This window comes from Patagioenas fasciata, chromosome 15, assembly GCF_037038585.1.
Source record: "Patagioenas fasciata isolate bPatFas1 chromosome 15, bPatFas1.hap1, whole genome shotgun sequence".
NCBI classification, from domain to species: domain Eukaryota; kingdom Metazoa; phylum Chordata; class Aves; order Columbiformes; family Columbidae; genus Patagioenas; species Patagioenas fasciata.
The window spans coordinates 10,679,017-10,690,496 of NC_092534.1; the positions used below are offsets into that span (position 1 = coordinate 10,679,017).

Sequence of the window (11,480 nt, forward strand, 5' to 3'; positions counted from 1 at the left end):
ACCAAGGATATAAATCCCATTAATGAAGAAGGAGCTACACATTGTGCTACTTAACTACTTTAACTACAGAGACACCAATATACAAAACGATTGTTACCTGAAGTGCAAGGGGGTGCTCAGGGACAAAAACTGGATTAGAAATGCAGTTTACGCTCCGAGGGGCCAACCAACATCCATTTGGCACCACCACAGATGCAGACCCTGCCCCTGCACCCCAAAGGCACAGCAAACAGCCTCTCACAGCTCAACTACTGTCCCCCCAGAACAAACCAAGGCCCACGGGGCTGCCCGGGGTTGGGGGGGGCTGCAGAGCACCCAGGCTGCTCTCCGCAGTTCCTGCGGGGACAGTGGGACCCCCGCTCTGGAGACACCACCCCAACTATGGTCAGCAGCTCTGAACTGAAACCATGATACATGAGCTCCTTAAACACTCGGACAACTGGAAAGCACTTTCTCACCATTGCCTAACGCAAAAAATGGCTCAAGAATTTCTGTTCAGGTTTCCCAAATGAAGCAGTTGTGGTGGAGACACAGTCGGTTTCCTACAGAGACGACCAGGTCCCAAGACAAGAGTGTGGGAACAGGGTAATAATAAACCACCTAGATGTAACTTTACCAGCAGTGGCTCTGGCAGAAAAGCCTGTAGTGATCTAATAACAAATTTCCCCTGCTGCCACTCCAGCCTTGAGAAATCGAGAGTAGTTTGAGCCTTAAATCCGTCCTGGCTCTTCCTTTGTCATTAATTGTCAGGCTATTTGTATTACACTTTTTACATAGCAAATAGACTCCAATTTCATGGTGGGCTAGACTGCAGAAATGCCTCTTTTAATCTTTTTAATTCTGAAGTAGTATAAAACTTTAATATTTCCTAATACAGTAAACGTTTACTCACATCTAACAATATCACTACAATTTCGGAGCAATAAAAGTCAAGCTCCCGTCTGTATGATAAGCTTGCAGCTTTATTTCCAAAGTTCAATCAGTTAACCTAGGAGAGCAATAGCTTCCCCACAATGAGTAATGATGCAGAATAATATTTAGATAGAGATAAACCCTTTTAGCATAGGAAATTGCATTACGATTTGCTGGGTCTTAGAAATTTGAAGCGAGATGCGTTAGTTTACCAATGAAGTTATTGCCTGAGGCATTTTTCCACAGTGCTTTGATTTTCTTCAGGGGTTTCTAGAGGATTTTGAGCTGAGTAAGGAACCTTTGCCGTTCCTGGCCCTGGCGTGCAGCAGACCCCGTGGTGTGAAGAGCATCCCCACGTGCGGCAGCAGGAGAGGACTGGAGCCCCAGTTAGGGTTGGACCGTGCAGCCCCCCTGGGGGGGCTCTGCCCACGCCAGACCACGGGGGCTCACAGGCTGTGCTGGCTCCTGGCCCCGCTGAGCACTTGCCCCATCAGGTCCAGCTCCCGGGGGGACACATGGACACGAAAGCCATGGCAGCAGCTTTGTTGGTGACCTTGGACTCCTCTCATCTGGCCAGACATCGTATCGACCTTGGTAGCTACTAGCAAAGGCTGTCAAACAAGAATGCTGCCAAGAGCCCCTCATCCACCGCTGGGCTTGATCCCTCCTGCCCACGCAGAGCTCAGCACGAGCTCACACCACCCTTCACACCAGCTCCAGCACCTTCCCCATCACCTACCAGCTCCCTCGGCGCCTCTCGAGGTCCTGCAGGCTGTTTACTACACCAGTTTGTCTTTCTGTGCATTTTAACAGCTCCGGTAAAACAGGCAAGGCCTTTCGTGGGGCAGCTCTGTCCCCGGGAATCACCCTGGCTCTGCAGGGTCCCCATGCCATAGAACAGAGGTTGGCGATGTGGAATTCACACAGTTCAAATAAATAGCTGAGAAATGAGCTTGGAGGTGTGAGTGCTGACAGTGCAGGCAAGCAGCAGCGGGATCAATGCTGGTGCTCCCCAGGGGACAGACCAAACAGGGATGAACCAAAGGCCAATTAACGACCTCCAGCAGCAACGACGTCAGGATCCATGGCTGGACATTGGCACCTCCTGAGTCAGCGCTTCGCATGGAAAACGGTTGGGCAGGACTGGAACTGAGTAATTCCCAATTAATAACCCACCCAAGTGATGCAGTCTCTTCCACTCAGAAGTGAGGCAGGAGGTGACTCCCACAACACATTTGAGGGCTCAGACGTGGGTCCTGGACACAGGGTGGTAGCTGAGCCACCCCAGGCACAGGGGCACCCACAGGAGCCCTGGGAGCTGGTGTCTCCTTGTCGCTGGCGTTAACAAATTGGGTGGATTTGTCTTTTCCTTGGCTGGGGGAGGGCAGCTCACGCTGTCAGCTGCTGAATCCAAATGCAAATTTAACGCGGCCTCCGACACTGACGTTGGCTTTCCACAGGCGTTCTCGCTGCTCAGCTTAATTATATGAATGGCCATCAAGAACAAATACAGAAAGGGCAGAGCTGAGGCTGAAATAAAGTTATTTGCAGATGTGGATGAACACTAATAGAAAGTATATTATATTACTGTACCCAGCTGAATGCAAGATGAAGGGAAATATGCTCTAAAATAAAGGAGGGCTGCAAATTTGGGCTACCAGAACCACTTTGCTCTGCTCAGATCCAAAATGACTACCCACTAATAAAGGAGGAGGGCAAGTCCAGTCCAGCCTGGCTCTCAAGGGAACGGAAATCGGGTTTTGTCTTGAAATGTGTTACAGCAATCTCCATAATACAAAATAAAGTCTGGCAGATGGAGTTATTTTTATCCAAAGCCACTTCTGTTTAGTAGGTCCATGGCTATTACTGATGTCCCTTTGCTATTTCCTCTTCCCCCGCCTCAGTTTCTCCAAGGCACTGACAAGATCGGAGCAGACAGCCACGGGTATATTTTGGGAGGATCCTACATTACTTAGCTGTAAAATCAATTGCGAATTTTGCATCCACCCTCAGCGTTTGGCCTGTTTATATTGCCAAATAAATTCCTTAAAGAAGTACTGTACTTCACAGGAGAGCTTGTCAAGGTAAATACCTTCATTTACATAAAATGTGACTAGCAATTGAAATGTTAAAGCCATAAAGAGCAAGTTTACGATCCATCCTTGATGCTTGGATGTATAATATGACAAGAGGGAAAATAGTGTGCCTTGCAACATTTACTAAATTGGTGTGTTGACTCTGGGGATGGAAATGGGAGATTTGAAAAAAACAGGTCAGACAGGATTTTTTAGTGTTGTGGGGTTTTTTTCTTCTTCTTTTTTCCCCATAAATATGAATCCTTTTCACAGTCTTCAAACAGTTGGCTTTTAAACACTCTCCTCCAGCTGGGAAGCAGCAGCCGCCTGAGCAAACACCAGGCAGGCGGGCAGGACCGCGCAGGCAGGCAGGACCGCCATGGGGACACTCGGGGACGCGCGCCGGCGTCCCCGACACCGCAGCAGCAGAAAGCGGCGCCACGCGCTGGTTTGTGCCATGGTCAGGGCAGCAGCTCCGGTGGGGCTGGCATCGGCTGAGCTGCTCCCAGCACCAGGACCGATCCTGCCCAGGCCCCAGGAGCAAAGCTGGCCCAGCCTTCCATCTAAATGGGAATTTCTCACCATGATTGAAAAGATTCTTGTAACCTAGGGTTTTCTTTTAAATTTTTTTAAAAGGGAGGGAAAACCAATTTAAACCACTTTGAATCCTAAATAAAAGGATAAAATGGACTGCTGCCTACATACACACCACAGTGAAATTATAATATCCACACTTAATGCTCTGGAAAGTTTGATAGTGCATGTTCCTCACCTGAACTCAGTACGAACATTTCAGCCATTCATTCATACTTGTACCCTCTCAATTCATTGAAACCACTTCAAGCAAAAATCATTTGAAAGAAATTACCTCTGTGTATTACACCACAGCAATGAGAAATGTCCCACATGAGCCTCTCCAGCCCCCAAAGCAATAAAATTTCTGCTGAAGTGGATGATATAATGACTCAGGGAAAAGAAGTCCCCATGACAACAAGAGGTAAGAGAAATCCATGAAAAGCAAAAGACTCCGACCTCTCTAGATACAAGGTGTCACCAATTTGCGCTGGCATTTTCACTTTGAAAATCAAAAGCCTTTGTCCGTAACTTTTGCTGGGAACCTGTTGTTCCTTCTTTGCTGGTCTGGGCTTCGCACAGAGCAGAACGAGCCTCGCTAAATCAGAAACCGAGCAGGGGTCAGGCTCATCATTTAAACCCATGAACGCAGCCAACTGACTCTTCGCCTTTCTCTTTTCCAAAGGGGCTGTTTTTCCCCAGGCCTATTTTTGTAGCGTGTACATGCTCGAGCGATACTGCATTGACACACAGAGCGAAGCTCACAAACTTTGACACTACCAGTAACACTAAAACCATTAGCAGCAAAGCACCATAGTGTTTACTTAGTGGATTATTGAGCATAATTCTAGAGAAAGAGTGTTTCTGAAAATACAGGGCAACATTATTTCAGGCCTGGTAACATATGACAGTTCCCTACGTGCCGCAAGGGTTATTGGAAGAGCCATCTCTGCCTTGCTAGGCTGGTCTTCTGAGCCCAGGGTTCACAACCAGCCCCAGTGCCACTGCTGGGACATGGTGCTGGTGCTCCCCACCTCGTGCTGCCGAGCCAGCAGTGCAGCCGCAGCCCTGCCGGCACTGAGCTGGGCCAGGCGTGGGGGCTGCCGAGGGGTCAGTGCACAGCCCCCCTGCACTAGGTGCCCCCCACCGCCTGCAAACAAACCCACTTTACCCACAGGCAGCAGCAGCCCCGCAGGCACCCCGCAGCTCTCCCCGCCGCGCTGCCCCACGCGTCTCTCACTCCGTTTGCAGGAAAAGCGAGCGCAGCATGGTGGGGCTGCGGGCGCGAAAGCAGCTGCCATTCCCATGGCTACAACCGAGCAGCCTGTGGATAGCCATCATCAGGTGATAAAATGCTGCCAAGAGGCCTGACTCATGCCTGCATCCCACCCCTGGAGCTGAAACTGCGTGGAAAGGCCCAGAGAAGATGCTGCCAGCGAGGGCAGAGCCCAGGAGAGCCCCAGCTCTGCAACAGTGCATTCACTCCAGCAGCTCTGGCTGCAGAAGAAAATCCACGTATGATGCTGCAGTGGCCTCTCTCCAGCCCCAGATGGGTGAAACCGACCAGCAGAGAGCCCGGCCCCTACTCAGCCCAGATCCTCTGCCTGCTTCACCAAGAGCTGGACCACGGCATCAGTAGGAGTCGGTGCTGCACGCATGTGCCGGCTCTGCATGGAAGAACTGGGCTAGAAAAAACAGCGCACCTGTAGGATCTAACCCAGGTTTAGGAAAGGTGAAGCAGACAAGGTATTGCAAGAGCTATGTTACATGGAAATACTTGTACAGTCTTCAACCCAGATTAATCCCAATGCATCAGATCCACAGAGGGAGGGCAGCTGAGTCACTACATTTCAGCAAAAGCCAACTCACAGCAGGTCCCAGAAAAAAAAAAAATCAATACCCTTTCCCTAAGTTACCAGAAGTGCAGAGGGCACAGTACACTGGGAAGGCCTTTTGCAGAGAAATACAGCAGCTACCAGGCATCTGCAGCAGTGCCCGTCATTAGCAGCAAAGCCCGATCTATCCATCCACTGTAGGTGTTCCTGCCGTGCCCATCAGCACAGCCTCACAGCGCTGATGGAACTGGCTTGATTTTCTGAGTATCCAGAGCTGACGGGAGGGGCACGAGCATTACCCGCAATGCAATTACATCTCACAGTGAGGGTCACACTGTGTGGGACCAAGGCTGCAACGGCCCCAAGATATTGCTGTCCAACAGCTGTTAAGGGAAGCTGCAGGGGGGGCTTAATGCACATCCCGAGACATGACCGACACTGGTTCTGCCAGCAGCCGCAGGAGCTGGGCCGTGGCGGCGAGACAATCCCGGTGACAGCCCTGCCACCCCCAGCACAGCACAGGGGTGGGACGGTAAGCGGCACTGGGGGAGCAGAGCCCATCACAGCAACAACAGCACACGACAGCCGCTTTCCCAGAACAGACCAGTCAGGTGTCCAGGGACATGACTGGGAGTGCTGGCTCCGTAGTCGCAGCCACCTGCTACCTGGAACCACCGGCTCGAGAGCACACGTTTATTACTGGGAGAAGAGCTCCCTGTCACAGTATTATTCATTATTTGTATGAGGGCAGCAGCTCACAGAATAACACACAGGCCTGGCTGTTAGGGAGAATGCTCCAAGAAACCCAGACAGGCAGTGAAAATAGCATTAGTCAATGCAAACCGTTTCATTGCCTGTCACGGTGCCTGCTCCTGCAGCGGCTGCACCAGGACAGCTCCACGCACGGAGCTGCGCCCGTGTGAGTGCTCAACGCGTGGGGACAGGGCAGAGCGGGAGGAACGGGGTCTGGTGACAGACACGGCACTGCAGCTTCTCCGTGAATGCTCCACCGAGAGGGAGGCAAGGAGTAAAGTAATGTGCACGTACACAAAGAATTTAACTATGGAGTAATCTTCAAATCAGTGAACTTTAAAACTCCAAGTAAAGACACCACTATCAGATACACTCTTTGCATTGTGGAGAACATATTTTTGTTAAAACTGCAAACGTCTTTTCAAGATACTGTTATGAATCCTCACTTTTCTGCTAGATATAGGATGTTGAGAGAGCCTTGAAAGCACGAACTGACAAAGCCAAAGCAGCTCACCGCACTGAGCTGGCGGCAGCTGGGAGCACTGGGCTCTTCCACTCGGCTCAGGAAGCTACAGAAAGTCGAAGTGCTGAGGTCTGTTGTGCTGGGCCTTCACATGAGCAGAAGGACCCACCTAAAGCACTGTAATTTCTGGTGCTGTGAGCCCCGGCTCCCTTCACACACCACCCAAAAGTGATTCTCCTCCAACACCTCCCGACCAGTCACCGGATTTGCGCTGGTAACTAGCATTTGCAGGTGTCAGCTGAATTCCTTCGATGCTCAGGAGCCTCCAAAGTCTCTCCATGTTCTGCTGTCCTCACTGCACTGTCAGAACAGCTCTCACAATTTGTTTCCAACCGCAGGGTAGCTCGGGGCAGAGCTCCCGGCATGGGCCATGCCCGCTGAGGCGTGAGCGCTGCGCTGCACAGAGCTCGTCGCCCACGCAAACGCCTCCGGTCCAGCCTGGCCATGGGTCTGGGGGGTCACCCTGTGCCTGGGCAGCAAGAGCTGCCCCAGGCCTGCGAGGGAGCAGAAGGACACTCAGTGTTCACTAAAAACCAGCAGCAGTTCCTACCAGTAACAACGGTGTATCCTGTGGTTTAGGAGGAACAAGCAGGTGAAAGAAAGCAGCCAGTGACTTGCAAAGGGAAGGTGGGTATCTGCTCCTTGCCGCAACCTTCAGCCGCAGTGGGACTAAGTGCTGACTTTGTCCCTTACAATATGGCAGAAAAGTTCATCACCAAAGGTAATATTTACTGCCAGGTATCAGTGTCCTGGACTTGAGAGAGAGCTGAAGATATGCAAGCAACATACACCAGAGAGAAGTATTGCCACACTGTTAACTGAAGGAAAGGTTAAAAGTCACATCCCCCTCAGCCTTTAACACACTGTTTAATAGTAATCAAGTGACATTCTGCATTAAAAAACCAAAACCAAAACACAAGCTAGGGAATTTATCAACAAAAGTCAATGTACATGGGGTATTAAGTGCAGTTCAAGGAAAGCTGCATCATTGAACTTGTCCTTCAGACAGCACATTAGGATGTACGGAATCACAAATTACAATTACACAAACAATTCTGTCAGCATAACACCAACCAACTGGAACAAGCCTTCGAGCCATTTCACATCCGTGCAAGTGTAGGAAGACCTCAGCTCAGTAATTTCTACTTAAACTTTGAGCGCACAGCTAAAGCAACCACGGACAGCACAGCTTTCCCTAAAGGTTACCGGGCCAGCACAGCCGGCAGCGCTGGTGGAACAGGCTTGGCACACGGCTCCAGCCCGTGGCAAAAGCTGTTTGCAGAACCTTCAGCCCCAACAAACATCCCGGGCAGTGGGAGAGCTGACTGACCTCAGAGTAGCAAAGATGTGCACAGCACAGCATGGGACGCACACAGAAGAAACAGCACCATTTAGGTACTGTCTCCATTTCACGGGTGGAAAAACCAAGGTGGGGAAACTGCTGTTCTTCCCTACAGCGCTGCCGGACCAGAAGATGCTGTCAGTATTGAACGACAAAGCAAGGAATCCTGAGGGTCTGATGTTGCCTTATTTCACTACATGAGAAAAACTTGACAGTATTAAAAACTAACAGTTTATCATGCATAAAAAGAAGTGTTATATGCAAAATATAAACAAGTGATAGAAGTCACTGTAAAGATATGCTGGTATAAACACTTCAATAGTTGCTTCTTTGCTTAAAGAAAATTGACATTTGTGTGGGTAGGAAAAATCTCCAATTACTGTACCTGGGCCACAGCTGCAGGCAGTCACCTCCCAGTGCACTCGATCAGATCAGCTCAGAGAGGGGTAGGAAGAAACAGCTGCCTGTGTGGGTGGCACCTTCCCTGGTTCTGTTCAGTGTTCGTACAGCACCAAGTGCACCGGCCCCTGGGCTGGGACAGTGGAGGGTCCAGAGCAGCACCGGGAACCCAGAGCACCCACCTGTCCCGACAGCCAGGCCCAACCAGCAGGAAGGAGCAGCAAGCTGTTGGGGCGGGCAGGTGTGAAAATGGCTTTAGGTTAAACAATCAGGGCAAATCATCAGGGCCAAAAAGGCAGTTAAGCAGCAGTGTCATTTATTTATCTCATGACCAGCATCTATCCCCCAGGCTGCTCTGCAGGACCCTCACAAATCAGCTCTGATCTCCTTTCCTTCTCTCACCTCTACAGCACAGCTCCAGTGCTGGAAATCAGCTACACAAACCCCAGAGCTACTGCGGGGATGAACAATTTCAAAATGCATGCTGCAAATGAAAACCTGTGTGTGCCTTTCACTACACCAGAGGAGTTACACCCACTCTCTAGCCCTTTTCTTGTAGCTTGACTTTAAAGATGAAAAAGCCCCTACTTGCCATATTCAGTGCTTGATCTTCTTCTGCCTGTTTTGAATAAAACCAAACCTTTTTACATGCTGCTTTCTACCCTTTTCCAGCAAGTTTCTAAACTTATTTTTCAAGGCAAGCCTTTCCTGCAGGAAGATTCAGTAAAATAAGAGACTGTGTCTGAAATCATATATACAAACACAATAACTGCAGTCAATCCTTTATTCCTTCCCCACGTTGGTACAGCGCACCGAAAACACTCTGAGACAAACGCACTCTCTCAGTGCTGATCTCCACTTTATTGAAGTCCCTCAAGAAAATCCCTCAGCATTTCAACAAAGCCAAGTGGATGGTACACCAAATAAGTGCTATGAAGACTTTGCTTCCACAATTGCCACAGAAAATTTCCTGGAGTTCCTCTTATTTAAATGCGATTGACACGAAGGCTGTGTACCTATTTTAATAAAAACTGACCAGATAATCCAAGCTGTAACTAACTTAATGCCTCTGTTTTTTTCATTAATTTTCAGAGGGGTTAAACAGCTACGACATTAGCAAAAAAACCCCAACAACACAACTTTATCAGCTTAGCCACAGGCTATTTCTTATAAAGAAAATAGTATGGGTTGTGTTTAACCATAAACTGCAGAACTACGAGTAATTTGCAAGTTCCACTGATGTACCACATTATTTTTAGTTTCCAGATTTTTAAAGACAAAGAAAAAAACCCGGAGCCATCACAACTCACTGATCTGCTAAAGCTGCCAATGCACTTAACACTTCATTACCGCAGTCCAGTATTTTCTAATAATCAGAACTTTTAGCATAAGATTCCCTTAGAATGTTACAATATGCCAGGCAATAACACTTGGAGACTTCTTCACGAATAGAATTCGACATTGTCAGTGGAAAAAAAACCAACTTTCTGACATGGAACTTGTTGAATAAAGAGTAAATCCTATCTGTGAATTGAACCATGTAGCCTGTATAAAAGCCGGCATCCTTCCTCACCTCAAAGCTCCTAGCATCACCTGCAACAACTTGCAATCTTATTTATTTCTGTAATTATTAGTTACTGACCTATTACTACGTGTTTTACACCAAGTACAGCCGAACTGCTATAGTCTGCTCAAGCACTCTGTGCACGGAGTTACAGAAAATGGATGTTTTCACTCATTTTCCGCCTTCCCATCAGAACCCCGTATTTGAAGCCACCGCAGGTGTCAGGCGGCACCCCGCACCTGCCGGCCTCCCTCCGAGCGCAGTTCGGTTCTCGTGTCCGACCCGCCGCGGCCCCCCGCCCCCCATCACTGGCCTTAGCTCCCACCGCCCAGTGAGCTGCCGGGGCCGAGCGGGGACACCCCCCACGGCCCCCCGGGACCCCGCCGGGCACACACGGACACGCATCCCCCCATCGCGGGTGGCGCCCGGAGCCCCGCGCCCTCACCTGTACCACTCCAGCCCCTTCTCGTAGTTCCTGTCAAAGAAGTGGGGCTCGGTGCCCACGGCGCGCACGTCGGGGTGCGCCCGGATGGCCTCCAGCAGTGCCCGCGTCCCCCCCTTCTTCACCCCGATGATGAGGGCTTGCGGCAGTCGCTTCTCCCCGTAGTCCGGCGTGGTGCTGCCGCCGCCGCGGCTCCCCGGGCTGCCGGCCCGGCTCAGCTCCTCGTCCGTGGTGCTCGACTCCTGCGGGTCCCTCTCGAACGCTCCGCTCTGCGCCGTGATCACCTCCCCGGGGGCCAGCGGCGTCCGCAGCCAAGCGCCCGCCGCTCCTTCCCGGCTGCCGTTGGCGGCCCGCGTCGGAGCCGCGGATGGGGCCGGGGTAACGGAGCTGCCCGGCGGGGTGGAGGGGGAGCGCGGGGCCCCGGGAACCGCCGTGCCGGGGACGGCGGCAGGGGAGCGCGGGGCCCCTGGGGCCGCCGTGCCGGGGACGGCGGCAGGGGAGCGCAGGACGCCCGGACCGGTGCCCCCCATGAGGCTGTAGCACAGGTAGGTGAGGCAGAGGGAGAGGCTGCACATGCAGAGGAGCTTCCGCGCCGGGGGCACCTTAGAGCCGCGCCCGCCCGGCACCCCTGGCTGGGCAGGGGGGGCCATGGCTGCTCCCCGCTCCTCGCCCCGGGCACCGGGCGCACATGGTGTCAGCCGCCGCCCGGCCGCCCCGGCCGCATGGGGCGCCGCTGCCCCCCCGCCCCGCCGCCGCCGGGGGGGAGCCCCGCATGGCACGGTCGGTGCCGGCCCCCGCCGGGCACCGGGGCGCCTGGGCTCAGCGCTGCCGCCGGCTCCGCACTGTTGCCGCCCGAGTTCCTGCTGCTAAACTTTGTGCCGGGTGGGAGGCGGGAGCGCGCTCCCGGCGCGGGGAGGGCCCGCCCCCGCCGCCGCGAGCGCGGGAGCGCGCCGGGCCTCGCCGAGCGCCGGCACCGCGGGCTGGGGGGGCAGCACCGGGGCGAACCGGGAGCCCTGCGGCGGCAGCGCTGGGCAGGGCAGGCCCCGACTACCGGCAGCCCTG

At 52.3% G+C, this 11,480-nt stretch overlaps 1 protein-coding gene across 1 annotated transcript in view; it reads right to left on the reverse strand.

Moving 5' to 3' along the window:
* The window catches only part of HS3ST4 (heparan sulfate-glucosamine 3-sulfotransferase 4), a 52,657-nt gene extending 41,385 nt beyond the window's left edge, over window positions 1-11,272 (reverse strand). The window contains exon 1 of the mRNA XM_065851104.2: window positions 10,422-11,272. Within this exon, the coding sequence (XP_065707176.1) occupies window positions 10,422-11,068 (647 nt within the window). The 5' untranslated portion in view covers window positions 11,069-11,272. The remainder of the gene's footprint in view (window positions 1-10,421) is intronic.
* Window positions 11,273-11,480: the final 208 nt, after the last annotated feature.